At 34.9% G+C, this 14,940-nt stretch overlaps 1 protein-coding gene across 4 annotated transcripts in view; it reads left to right on the top strand.

Moving 5' to 3' along the window:
* LOC139974066 (ADP-ribosylation factor GTPase-activating protein 1-like) overlaps positions 1 to 14,940 on the top strand; it is a 59,158-nt gene that overhangs the window by 9,299 nt on the left and 34,919 nt on the right. For 3 of the 4 annotated variants that reach the window (XM_071980983.1, XM_071980982.1, XM_071980980.1), the window contains exon 8: positions 14,484 to 14,516. The exons of the other annotated variant lie outside the window; for it this stretch is intronic. In XM_071980983.1, coding sequence (XP_071837084.1) covers positions 14,484 to 14,516 — 33 coding nt within the window. The remainder of the gene's footprint in view (positions 1 to 14,483; positions 14,517 to 14,940) is intronic. 4 annotated transcript variants of the gene reach the window in all.

The raw sequence follows: 14,940 nt of genomic DNA, 5'->3' as shown, positions 1-14,940 counted from the left end.
TCTCTAGTGGATAAGCAGTTTGCTAACAGTCTGATGTTATTTTGACGTCAGGCCAACTTACTTTTACACATAAAACAAGTTTAGTCAGCAAATGTCACAATAGAGTTTTGAAGGCAATGATTGGTCTCAAGATTTAAGAGTTATTTCATCAAATGTTACAATAAGTGAGAGTTGTATCCTCAGTTGTTGAGTTATAGGAAGAACCACTGTAGACTGTTGCAAAAAAGATGAAAAAGAAAAACTGTGAAAATTCTGCACTTTTAGGTGAAAAACACACATTCTGATTCTTACAGAACTTAAGAAGTTTAGAGAATTGTCAAGACGTTTATGTATCTGGCAATAGTAGAGTGAGTGACATGGAAATGAACACAAGCAAATTGAGATAAAATGCAGAAGAAAAAATAAAATCTGAAAAGAAAACCGAATTTGTATGATGTCTTTAAATTTGATCCCCTTGACGTCCAAGCCGACATTGCGTTGGTAGCAAAGTTCAAGGACAAAATAACAACATGGAACATGAAAAGAAAAGATATGCTGTCACTATCACGATGGTATGACAGACCACCCTCCTGTGATTCATTTTCCTGGAGCAATAAAGGTTCTTCTGCAAATAGATCTGGTGACCTTGACAGATCCGTATTTAGAATTTTGACCAAGATATCAAAATGGTATTTTCACAATTTGTGTGTCTTCCTTGTAAAAATCTCACTCTGCCTGTCACAGGAATATGCCGTGAAATGCAAGTAATATCATATATGCTGTGGGTTGTGTACCTACATGCAAATCAATAAACTATTTCACTGCATTGAGTACTTCATAACTTGCTTTTTATGAGGAATTAAAAGGTTGTAACAGCAAAGATTTCTTAGAAAGAATGAAGGGGATATTCAGTAATGTGTGAAGATTATTTAGCTTGGTCAGAATGCCACAGAATCAGAAGCAAAATACCCTGTCATATTCATTTGAGTCAGTCAAGTTTAAATTCTATCAGGAGCATGTATATTTAATCATCAAACTTTGTCAGATTAACCTGAGATCTGACTGCTGATTGAGTCGTGCATGTTGCATCCTCAGGTTTAGTTACAATAGAGTGTATACACGATTGGAATGTCATCAGTTTTTAGTCACAAACTGCGTAAAGTGTTAATTTTTGTAGTAATCTTGGGGGTTACCAAACGGTGACCCTTAGAGGAAATGCAAACTTCCCTTGTATGATACTCTGTAAGTTTCAGTCAACTAATCAAAAGAGATAACATTAGGTTTCCAAATAAATATGGAAATGTTCATGACTTACTTTGTGAAAAGTAAAACATTTTCACTGTATTGATTAATTAATAACTTGCTTATTATGAGTAATTAAAAGGTTGTAACCACAATGGTTTCTCAGAAAGAATGGCTTGATCAGAATGCCACAGAGTTACAACCAAATTGAACATTCAAATTTAAGTACAAGTTTAATTCAAGGTCAAGTCTGAACCAACATCTTTCACCATCTCATTAGATACGGTTTAATTTTACTGTACAAACCCAGTGTACATCTGCCATATTCAATTTACCACCCATTTTCATATGACATAAATTGTTACCTCTGGTGTTTTCTTTGCCTTACCCGTACTAGATCTCTCTTAGATCTTTCAAAGCTCACCGAAAACCCCCCTCTTCATTAATTGTGTATTTGGCGGGTCATCTTAATCCAGTCTGTAACCCACGCATCACCCTCTTTTATGACTTAATTTACTTTTCTTTCCACCTCAGTTGTATTGATTGAACCCAATACAAAAGACAGCTATCAATAAATTTTTCTATTCACCAAATAAATGGAAACCCAAAACTAAAGTTAAACAAAGGAATCGACCTGCATAGGTTTGCACAAATACTGTCATCAACTAACACAGAGAACAAGAAATTGAAAGAATTATATAAAGCTGTCAGTTTGGTTGATAGATCCAAATGCAGACAATTTTGCTGGATTATTGTCTGGTCGCAGGAAAGGACAGGTCAATAGGTTTTTGTTTCATATGTCCTTCATCAGTTGCTAATATTGACAGCCTTATATTAATTAACAAGTTTTAGTCGAGAACAAATTTGAATCATGTTCTTTCCAGGAGTACTGGAGCTAGAGCACTTCTTTATTTAATGTCTCGTACAGTTGCTAATACAGAGAAGCTCCGAAGCATTTCTTCAAAATTAAACTTTACATCTTGGTGAAGCCTCGGCCCGTATTTGGTTATGAATCAAAAGCCAAAAAATTTAACCAAGATTGTCACATGTCAGTTGAATCGAATAGCACCAGCAGGATCGTTAAACAATACACAAAAGCTCATGACCTTAACCACCTTTAACTATTAGGATGTTTATAAAGAAGCAGGGAATCCCCACCGTAGTTCCGATTATATGTCAGTCATCCCACCACCTCCTTGAGTATTGTGTAATATTGTGTAATAGGTACAACAGATCGCACAGTGAACATATACCAGTTGACAATATGCCAGGTTTGGTATGAAAGCTGTCAGTATGATTCATGTGGTCAGTAATTCATTGATAATCACCTCTTTTTATTACCAACCTGAGTAGAAATTTAGAAAGTGTAAAGAATAGGAAGCCAACGTTTGCTAATGTTGTACTACAATCTGTCAATATATCCCCAAGGTATTCCTTTCTTCGTTTTTTCGATCATATTTGTCTCTCTTTTCTGCCCCGGTAACTTCATTGTTACCTTTGTATCAACCCCTCAATTCACTGGTTCGTTTCCTTTTTGCTTTTTAACTAGTTTGTTGTTTTTTCCTCCCATCTTTTTCTTAGAAAGTCGTTGCTATTTTGTCAAGCCATTTACTGTATTTCGGGTTTGATGAATTATTCTCTAGAGCATAAAAGACACTCAACACAGAGTAAAAGATAGGTTATTTGTTTTTCATGTTTTCTTTGGATTTTAAACGGCCTTTGGGAGGATGGGACATTCTTCCACACTAGTGAAATGATCATTGTCATGTATTGAGTCTAGTTTTCGCAGTGAATATGCCTTTGATAGCTTAAAGGCACTACCCCGGGTTCAAACATGGTACACTGTGACGTATAAATGAATTCAAGGAATTACAGGTCGTGTAGAGTACATTATCTTATAGTTTGCTGCAGGTGTTGAGTGTATTACTTGAATTGTTAGCAGTAGGGGAATTAATGGAATACTGTCCAAGGGTTTACAAACAACCTTACAGAGGATTGAGATTGAAATTTTAGGGAAGGGAGAAAAAAACACACCTCTGATGCAGAGGAGAGAGGTCAGGACTTTAGGTGTTGTACATCCCTCCCATTTTGCACCCCCCTCCCCCGCTCCAAAACCCATCATTTCAACCTCACACAAAAATGTCCAAAGTAGTTTTTATCACAAGCCTGCGTAAAGACCTTATGTTAGACTTCATTTATTGTCTACTGTACATACTGTATGCCTCAGATCGCACCAGTTAGTGCATCAAATACTTTCAATCTCTTCTGGGAGGAGGACCCCACACTGCTATATATGAGGTCAGCTTCAATTACCCCAGGGGCCTTACCCCTCTCTCCTTTAGAAAAACCTAGATCTGGTCCCTGGACAAAGAGTTGTTTAAAAACTTTAATGTACCATGTTTTGTACAGTATTTTCAATGCATATGATCCTGTTGGGAACTTTACTGATGAGAAGAGTGCTATGTACCACCTTGTTTTTTTTTATCAAGAAATGTCAATCAGTAAAGGCTGCAAGCTGCGGTAGTTCCCAAATGTTGAGTTTGCTTTCATTTCACCCTCTCCCCAGACTCCATGCCTACCCAATCTCCCTTCCTAAATCTGTTTCAAAAATGCATGCTTTAAAATTAACTAAAGACAGAGAGATGAATAATAACTTTGAACCAAATTTGTTGACCAAATACTGTAGTTTAAAACCTTGTGCAGACATTGCGCCACACCCATAGTAACAGTTGTACTCTCAATGGTAATTCTTGCTATGTATGCTTTTCAAGTTCATTCTAGCAGTCACTAACATAAAAACAGAAGTTGTGTTTAACTTGTAGAGGACAGAAGATGGACGGTCACCTATATTTACCGAGGATTGACCTTCTCTGTGCATACAGTTTAAACTATTCAACCATATGGTTGTTTAAAATTAGAAGTTGAAGGGCATGGAAAATTGTATAATTGCTAACCACATCAAGCTGTAGCACAATAGGTATGGTCTTTAATAAGTCTGTATTGGTATTGTTGTATCATTGGTATAGTTATTAGTATTATATTGGTATTGTTGTGTCATTGGTATTGTATTAAGGTTAATATATATTGATCTCTCTGTAGCGTGTAATCTGTAATAACAGTCACCTATGCACTTATAATGCAGCTGTTAATTGTCACAGTAAGCTCAGCTTCCGTTCTGACTTTTGTTAACTGTGGGATTGTCAGCTGTTTGTAAAGTACAATCCTTTTAAAAGGTTTTAATTGTCCTAACCAAGAAAATTTACCAGAATTCAAACTTTTGCAGATCTATCTCAAAGTAATGATAGTGACAAAGATATAAATTCTCATTGCAGCTAAGAGAAGAGCATATCATTTGTAACAATTAGTGGACATTTCTACGGGCCCTTGGCTTCACGGTCAGGGCAAATTATTAACAAAAGTATGAGATGACCAAAATGCTGTTCGGACGGCCAAAATTAGCTTTGGTGGTGGTTTGGAGGATGACTAGTCGTTCACATTGATTTCAGATTGCATTGTAACTAAATATCCCCGCAGAGGTAACATGATAAATTGGTGTCGCCCTTTGTCACTTCGAAAATACTATAAAACACTCTATGATCCATCTGATGGGAGTTTTACTGGCACAAAGCTGGTAATTCTAGTCACCAAACCTAAACAGGACAACCAAGAAGTAAGTTCTGGTTGTCTGAGGGACAATTGGTGTATATTGGGGTCGTACATTCATATAACTTCTATTTTAGAATATTCTGTTTCTTTAAAGCACTTTGTAAAATTGTTGCACAACTTCATTAATTTGCCTCATTCGCTTTCGTAAGCTGGATGTATTCTTTGATGTACATCATTCTTCTATCAAGGACTGTTTCATGAAAGTCCTATAAAGACGACTCCCAACAATTGTGCACTCGAATAACCTCTTTCACAGCTTCAGATATCAAAGCAGATGTTATAAACATAATCAATCTTACTCCATACCATCAAGTATGACAGAATTTTAGAAACTTTTTGCAGCCTCTGAGTTCTCACGAATCACCCTGTACAGTATGCTAAAGTTTTACTTTGAAAAGTAAGTTTCTTCATTTGCAATGGGTAGAAAGAAAAGAAAAAGAATAAAACGTTTTCTATAAATGTGAATGATTCATTTGTTATGTGTACATAATCTGACAAAGACTGCCAGAAATTCAAACTGGGATGGTCAAAAACCTTGTCATTTACAGTATGTCAGCATCGTTTTCTTGTTTCCTCGGCAAACTATTTAATGCCCGCAGAAAAAACCTTCCGATTCATCAAATTTTGTCATTCGGTGATGGATCAGTATTGCATTTATTGCTGGGAAAGATAATTACACATTCTCCTCTCCAAAACATTCTCTCAGTTTATCTTTTTCAAAAACACCCTAAGTGTTTAGAAGCGATTAATTCCTTCGCATACATTTTATTTGACAGTTCATCGTAGATTAAAGGAAGATAGGGTATGGAAACCCAAAACAGCCATAAATGTCAGTTTTGGTTTTTTTCTTGCTCGAGGCTTTTATGAAAAGAAGCCAGACAACAAAAACATGTCTATCAGCAGAGAATACATGTAGGCAATCCTGTGTACATGTCATGTTTTTCTGATAAACTAGAATCCACCATACAGTTTACTTTGTACAGTGCAATACAGTACATTACAGAGAAGATCTACACTAAGGTTTAGTTAGATTCCATTCACAAGAACCACATTGTTTTCCTTGTTTCCCTTAAAAAACTTGTCAATTTCATATATTGTAATCAGCTACCTTTGGAATGTTTGCTTTATTATATGTTGTAGATTTTGTAGAAATTTCCACTAATCGCAGAATAGTATACATGATAAATGATGAATACATTTCAAGATCTTGTGTATATCCAGTTGATATCCACAGTATTATTTATCTGGTATACACAGTGTTATTTATCTGATATCCACAGTATTATTTATCTGGTATCCACAGTATTATTTATCTGGTATCCACAGTATTATTTATCTGATATCCACAGTATTAGTTATCTGGTATCCACAGTGTTATTTATCTGATATCCACAGTATTATTTATCTGGTATCCACAGTGTTATTTATCTGATATCCACAATATTATTTATCTGGTATCCACAGTATAATTTATATGGTATCCACAGTATTATTTATCTGATATCCACAGTATTATTTATCTGGTATCCACAGTATTATTTATCTGGTATCCACAGTGTTATTTATCAGGTATCCACAGTATAATTTATATGGTATCCACAGTATTATTTATCTGGTATCGTATAGCAAACTTAATACAGGTTTGATGGAAAGTTGCATACAAGTATGCAAATATGTGTTGCAGGTTTCGTGCACATGCAGAGGCATACTGTTTTCATCAGTATATTCATCAGTAGATTTTTAAACATTGTCATCTAACTGGAAACTACCTTTTCCCTGCAGTAGTAGTAGTACACGCTCTTTTCATTAGATTGTGCCATTAGCACAGCCTGCACAGTAGCTACAGTAATGTCAAGAGCTTCCAGTAGTATAAACTGTAAATCAAACTTTTCTCAGGACCGTCCACAAACTGTTAGGTCATCGTACAATATAGTCCTCAAAGTTGTTGTTATGCAATTTTTTGCAAATTGCATCCCCTATTTTATTTATTTATTTGTCTGTTTATTTATTTTTATTTTTGTAGTTATTCATTCCTTCATTCATTTTTTTTATATATTTTTATTTATACATATTTATTTGTTTAGTCATTCATCCATCCATCCATCCATCCATCCATCCATCCATCCATCCATCCATCCATCCATCCATTCATGCATGCATTCATTTATTAATATATATTTATTTATACATATTTATTTGTTCATTCATTCATTCATTTATTTATTATATATAGTTCTCGGCTCCTTTCATATTTTTTATTCTTCTTTCCCACTCCGGCTCTTAAGTTTTCTATTTGCTGTCAGTGCATTTATTCCCTGAGATTCCTCTGTCTTACTTTTGCTGCATTTTGATTGCTGTATTTTTCATATTTTATTTTTCATATTTTTTTGCGGGCTTGCTCCTTTCGAACTTTTTTTCCTGTTTGCTTGGGGCACACTGTGTACCAGATGTAAAGCGTTTTCCTGTCCATACAGTAATAACGATTGATACTCAACTAAGTTTGAAGTACGTATTTACTAGCTTTATGGCCCTCAGGGTGCTCTGTAGATGAAACTGTATACCAGGAGTCAGCATTGGATATTAACCACTGTCTTCATTATAGCTGGCCTGGGATTTCTGGCTCCCTCACAGGAAATCAAGAACAGTTTGTAGTTGATTTTGTTACAAACCAAGAAAGAGAAGCAATGTGTAAAGTGTAATTGATAAGTTTCTGGAAAACATCACCCTGGCTTTAATTATTTTCCCCAGTTACAAACATACAAACAGCGTGACAAACCTTGACAATTTTGGTTGTTGAATACTACTGAAGCTGAAAACAGGTTTATCTACATTTTATATAAATTCCAGTGGGATTAATTTAGTGGTTTCATCTGTTTTGGAGGTTATACAGCTTTGTTTGTCATGAAGTTGCTCTCTGTGCCAAATCAAATCTATAAAAAAGGTACAGTATTATACAAAACAATGTTACACATATATCAATATTGGAATAAATTATGCAAGTCTATATTTAGGAAACTTACCAACATATTATGATCAGATTATTCTTTGTTCAAGAAATGAGGCAGTGATCTCTGAGCAACATTTGGTGACATACAGTATCTAGAATGATCCACTACCTTGGCAAAACATGACCTGCAACTCAAATACTGACAGCAGCAGCCAAAATGTTTTCTGATCTGAACTGATGGCCAACAAAATGTACATAATTTAATAACACTTTTGTCAACAAGTTTAAAGAGGTTGTGATGGTTTATATTGCTATGCTAGAACCCAAAAATATACTGTAAAACAGCCGTAGGGCAATTTTAATGTTGGTTAGGTAATGCTTTTATACTTTTTATTTTATTAGTTCTAAAATACTATGTAGAAAACTTCAACTTTCATAACTAATCAGGAAGCTATATGCACAAATAACAACAATATCTGATTTAAACTGATGGCCAACCAGTTATACATAATTTAATAGAACCTTTGTCAACAAGTTTACAGAGGTTGTACTGATTCATATTGCTATGCTAGCACCCAAAAATATACTGTAAAACAGCCGTATGGCAATTTTTATGTTGGTTAAGTAATGCTTTTTATACTGTTCATTTTATTAGTTCTAAAATCCTATGCAGAAAACTTCAACTTTCATAACTAATCAGGAAGCTATATGCACAAATAACAACAATATCTGATTTGAACTGATGGCTAGCAAAATTTACATAATTTAATAAAACTTTTGTAAAACAAGTTTAAAGAGGTTGTAATGTTTCATATTGCTATGCTAGCACCCAAAAATATACTGTAAAACAGCTGTATGGCAATTTTTATGTTGGTTAAGTAATGCTTTTTATACTGTTCATTTTATTAGTTCTAAAATCCTATGCAGAAAACTTCAACTTTCATAACTAATCAGGAAGCTATGTACACAAATAACAACAATATCTGATTTGAACTGATGGCCAACCAGATATACATAATTTAATAAAACTTTTGTAAAACAAGTTTAAAGAGGTTGTACTGATTCATATTGCTATGCTAGCACCCAAAAATATACTGTAAAACAGCCGTATGGCAATTTTAATGTTGGTTAAGTAATGCTTTTTTATACTGTTCATTTATTAGTTCTATAATCCTATGCAGAAAACTTCAACTTTCATAACTAACCAGGAAGCATATGCACAAATAACAACAATAATATTCAGATGCATGGGGAGCCAGGTTTTGAAACAGCCCCCTCCCTTCCCCCCCCCCTGTTTTGCACTCTTTTAAGTATTTTAAGTTGTTATAAGTGTATATATTGTGAATGTAACCTATGTGATCAATTTCACTGTGGCCCCTAAGTGATCCCAGGATCCTTCATGACCCGGGGGGAGGGGGGAGGTGGCAGGGCGGGCTTGAGTCTTTCTGGCTCTGCACTGGTCACACCTGCTCTTACTGAAACTGTCTGGTGGGTTGCATATTGATTAGAGTTCAACAGATACAACAATGAAAGTTTTTCTTCCTTTTTTGTTTATCTTTATTTTTTTCTTCATGTTTTATTCCTATTTCAATACTTTTTGATCGACAGAGAACATCAGTTTACAAACATAATCATTTTTCGATAACGAAATGACTAAAACGACATTCATTTTGATTATGCAACTCCAGGAGCCTGCCTGTCTGACAGTTGGATCAACTGGAACCTGATGTTAATCAAATATCAACAGTTTTATCAGTTCATTGGCATAAATAAATAAATAAACAGGTAAAAAAATAAATAACAAAAATACTTACAAGTTTAAAACAAAACCGGTTCTAAGAAACAAAACGGTTCTAAGATGTGAAAAAGATACGCGTCATGATTGTAGAGAAAGCAAAATGTATAATTAATGAAGTAACCTAGCAACGGATTTTGTCTGAAGTTTTGTATCGCATGTACAGTCGGAGAGCATGTGTGGTTGATTTTCCATAATTCTATGCATACAGTAAGTCTGCATGACAGTCGAGTATGAAATTGATAACCAAGATACAACATTTTTGAATGTTATTACATGGATTGCCAGCATGAAATTTAGATTGCTGTGTGCGCACTGTGCCGTTAATGTAATTGCCACAGATGGGGAATGCTCTTCATGTATAGTGTATGTATCTTCCACGTCTTTGCCATTTTTTGTAAATTTTCACCTAGAATTGCTCAATTTTGAATGCCTTCTTTATTGTATTTTGTTTCCCCTACCAAATAGTCTCCTTTTGTAGGTCAAAACCGATCAGTCCAATTTCTGTAGCAGGTGTGAACTCTGCTGTTTGTGAAAAAAACTAAAAATGGTTAATATGTTTATTTATCCTTGGATTGTGGTTATATCAAAAGCTGTACAGTACCGTTCCAAGCCTTTTTTTTCCACAACAATGAATTTCTGAACAAATTCTTTTTTAGAGATTTTCCCTTTAGGTGGTAAACACAAAACTGTTTTAAAGCTGCACTTTATCAAATTACTATAAATGAAGGCCAAGAACAAAAATAAATTTGCATACAGAAGAAAAAAGCACACACAAAATATAAACAGAAGGATTGATAGGAAATAAAGCAAAAAGGTAACCTTTTGTCTGTGGTTTAAGGTAAAAATTGGATGCATTTTGTAGAACAAAGCGATAATCCATAGATTCCCTACTACACTGTGTAGCTGCCTTGAAGGTAAAGAACCTTCTACCCCATTGTTAGTTAAGTACTTTATCCCTACATGCATAATGGACTGTTCTACTGCACCTGTTGTCAAGCTCAAGTGTGACCAATTTATTTTCAGACTACAGTAGTTCATGGTATGGGCACGAACAACAAGCTCAGCGGTTAGGAATCACATTCTTCATTGTCTGGCAGTGTTTATTGATTTGCTCTTCATAAGATATATAGATATATCTGTATATATATATATCTCCCAAATGATTGTATCATTTTGTTTTGATTTCACACCATTGAGGGAGAAGGACATGTTTTTACTTTAAAGAATGTTCAGTAGCAAGTACAAATATTCGGTAAGTCTTGGATATTTTTAGTAAGTGAAGTCTGTAAAGTTTATTATCAGTTTTAATCAACAATTGTTCTCTTGTTTCTGACATCTTCTGTGTACCTGTTTTTTTTTTTTTTCGATTAACTTAACTCTGTGTAACAGCTCATTATTTCAAGGGGATAGATTCTTAACTAGTTTAAAGTACCATAAATTTGAGATATTGCATTTTGTTTCAATATATTTATCATTATTATTTTTTTTTTGTTATTATTTTTTTTTTCGGGGGGGGGGAGGGTGGGGGGATGTTTGTTTAATATTGTCTTGAGCAAGTGTGACACATGGAGGTCTCTGTTTTGTTGTACTTCTTATTGAATATCTATACATTCTAAGTCTTCATACAGGTCGAGCATAAAAAAAAGTAAAAGTATGTAGGTACGTATAGTGTACAAATCTGCACATTTTCAGTATTTTCATGACCTTGGCTAATTTCTCTGCAAGGAATTATAAATATCAGCTAACCTTTAAAGTACTTACAATCTCATGTGTCGAAGGTGGTAACTGTTGGTACAATTGTTCAGACAGTTGTAAAAATACACAGATTTATACAAATACTTGCTGTTGTTGTAAACTGTATCTGGTTAGTTGACATAGCATCCTGTATATATACAACAATGCCTTTTGCTTTCTCGCTTAATTTGTTTACAAATGTGTACATGTATGTTAGTCATGAATGCTAGCCTCAGTACCATCTTAATGCATAAATCTACTTTTGTTAAGAGGTTTTGTTCTTTTCATGTGTAATCGTTGACATCCACATAAAGCATAAAGCCAACAGTTAGTCACGAAATACCCTTCACCATAAAATCAATATCAAGTATTGTGAACCTCATGTACAATGTTTTTTTTTCTTCCACTTCCTGGGGAAAAAAGCTGCAATATTTACCAATTTTAGCTGTCCATATACAGTGTGCCATTGGCAGATTTGCCAACAACATACAATATAGAACCACAGTTTATAGAGCTGTATGAACAGTGATTTGAAGGGTAGAGTTCAGGACTTAAATGCATATAAAACTGAATTCATACAGCATTTGGGTGCTCTGTATCATATTTTGTAATTTGATTAAAATCACCTCAGCTATTTTTGAACAATTTTTTTTTTAAGTTTGGGTTCATTAATTACTTTTAATATATATTTGTTTTAAATTATATAGGGTATTACACTAAATAAATTAAAAGCAAAATTCTGAGAAAGATAACATGTTTATTCTGCATACAGTACAGTAAGACAACATAATTAGAACATTTAAAGAGTTTTTCCCAAACTTTTCAACATCATGAAAAATACAGTAATATTTTACATTAATATTTAATTTCATAATTGTATTTTAAGAAGAACAGTAGCTTCTTTTCTTTTGATATTTTAGCATACAATATCTACATCTATCTATCTATCTATTGAAAAATATGTGGGGTTACTTTACGCTATCCCTTTAATGGAATGCTAGCTGTCTAGAGGGAGTCCATTAATAATATTAATTTTATTGTGTTATCTATATTTGTCATAAATCACTGGTCATGTGACATTTCACATGCACCCTCTGCTGGAAGGTAATATTCTTTCAACCTATTATGATACTACATGCTAAAAGGTTAAATGCTCTATTTGCTTTGACACAAGTTTCCTTTCAATTTGGCCCCTAGCTTTGCAAAACATAATTTGTTTGCTAATTTTTATGAATGACAACACTGTAATCACAAGAAAAACACATCACTGTTTATTAAATATCCAACTTGTAGCATTTTCACTCTCTGTTCCAAAACCAAAAACAGCTTGATTTGATCGTGTTGTAAAATATAAGCATGGTTTATAATACATGCAGAAATACACCCAAAATCCATTGTGACCCAAACCTCATGGAATGACCTCCCCCCCCCTCCTCCCCTGCAGTAATAATTGTTGTATACATGACATTTAAATTGTTTTTTGTTTCTTTGCTATCATACCTTGTCTGTAAAGGTCAATGACCAAACATACCTACAGTCAGATAGGGACATGCCAGTCATCCCCAGATCAGTCATTTCATATCAAAACAACTTTCCTTCACTGCAAACTTCAACAGATTGAACCAAATTAGTTTGAAAAACAGACAACTCTCAGCTGGAAACTCCAGCTTTCCAATAAATGGTTCTGTCAAGTTTATTATTTACCACCATCATTTTTTTTAACAAGCCAATTTTGTTGTCTTGCCGAGAAAGAAGGCAGATGACAATGCTCGGCCAGGACAGGCTTCAGGTTAAGCCGTGTCAGTCAACTGGTTATTTGAGTCTACTGGCGATGGTACAGTAGTTATGGTGGTGAGGTCTCAGTCTGTAAAATAGTGTAGGCAGTGCTGCTATCTTAAGGATCTTACTCCGAGAAAGCCTTGTCCTTGGCTTGTGAGGGATGTCAAGCACTCAATTCTAGGTATACTTCAGGTGGTCAGTAATAAAATGAGACACTGTGTATTTTCAGAGCTACTTATTGCAGGTCAAGATGAAACCGTTTACTTGATTGCATCGTTGGCAAATTGCAATTACCAAAGTTACTGGACGGTCTGCCGAAAACACAGCTAACCAATTATATACATAGATTAAGTACCAATTTGTGAAATGACCAAAGATACTTATAAATGTGAATTTTTCACTCTCTGAGTGTGCTTTCCATTACAGTAGGTACTGCTGTACTGTGTCAAAAGTAGGATGCTGAGCAGACAGCAGCATCTGGTAGCCAGGCTGTGTAGATTGCAAATCTTTTGTGAGCTGTGAAATTTCACACAATAGCCATTGTTGGTCTGCTGAGATAATCTCCATTGTTTGACATTGACATTCAGCTGAGCTGCAAGGGATTTTAAAATGATTGCTGCAGCTTTTCTGTCTTAGCATGGTGCCTTAAATCTAACCAAGCATACTGTACATAATTTATCGACACCTATTGTGTTTGCTAGTGGCATAAGTAAAAGAGACAATCGCCCCTCCCCCTCCCCAATATGCTAGAAAAATATGATAACGGTCGCTAGTGCATGAACTTTTCTTTTTACTGCAAACACAGTCAAATAGACCCCCCCCCCCCCCCCTCAGTGATACATTTAATTCTCTATAAATTGGACATGAGTCCCTCAATCTATCGGAATAAATTGTAAAATTGTATTCCAGGAGAGTACCCTTGAGAGCCTCTAGTCTGTCACTTTCCATGGTGCCAATATCGATGACCTTTAGATAGGACTGTCACATACAGTTTACAACCTAAAACAAATTGAAGTAAACATTCAATATTTCTTCTTTTTTTTGTTTCCTTTTCTTTCTTTTTTCTTTTTTTTTACAAAGATTGAGTAAAAGCAATGAGTAAAAGAGAAAACAAGATATTATTTATAAGCAAAAGTAAGGTGTAGTGATTTCACTATCAACAGCTCATACTGTATGAGCATGGGCATGCTTCAAACTGTCAATCTATGTACTGTTGCATTTTCTCCCTCTTTTTATTGTTTTTTTTTTTTCATTTCTTTTTTCTTGGTCTCTTTCGAGGGTTCTCTTTCAGTTGTTATGTTTATATATTGTATGTTTCTGTTTCTTTCTTCTTCACAGGCGGTGAAAGTGGGCTCTGTGACTTCACAGAAGGTAAGTCTGTCACAGATATTGCTGCATTTATGGATTTCTTAGCAGGAAAGCAATCATTGATATAATTTGCACAAAATGTCAAGTAGATTTTGAGGAACAACTTGGTCTGCCTGTTTGTCTGTCTGTGTGTCTGAGTGCAACTATTTGCATGCAGGCCACATACTGTAAGTCCCATCAACACTGAAAAGGGGCCCAGTGACATCATTGTCCTGGGCCCAACCTGGCTCTGGGTTGTGCCACATGGCCATGATAACTTTCTCTTGGTTCATTTAAAACCACAATTGGAGCCAGAGACTCTTGGCATAAATCCAATGTGTTCCTGTGCACCAATATTCTGCAGAGTCATTATATAGATTCTTAGGTAGGCTTTGGTCTGCCTGATCCAAACATGTGCAAATAGATTCTTAGTTAGGCGTTGGTCTGT

Source organism: Apostichopus japonicus, chromosome 9 (assembly GCF_037975245.1).
Source record: "Apostichopus japonicus isolate 1M-3 chromosome 9, ASM3797524v1, whole genome shotgun sequence".
NCBI classification, from domain to species: Eukaryota; Metazoa; Echinodermata; class Holothuroidea; order Aspidochirotida; family Stichopodidae; genus Apostichopus; species Apostichopus japonicus.
This window is presented reverse-complemented; position numbering and strand designations above follow the sequence as displayed.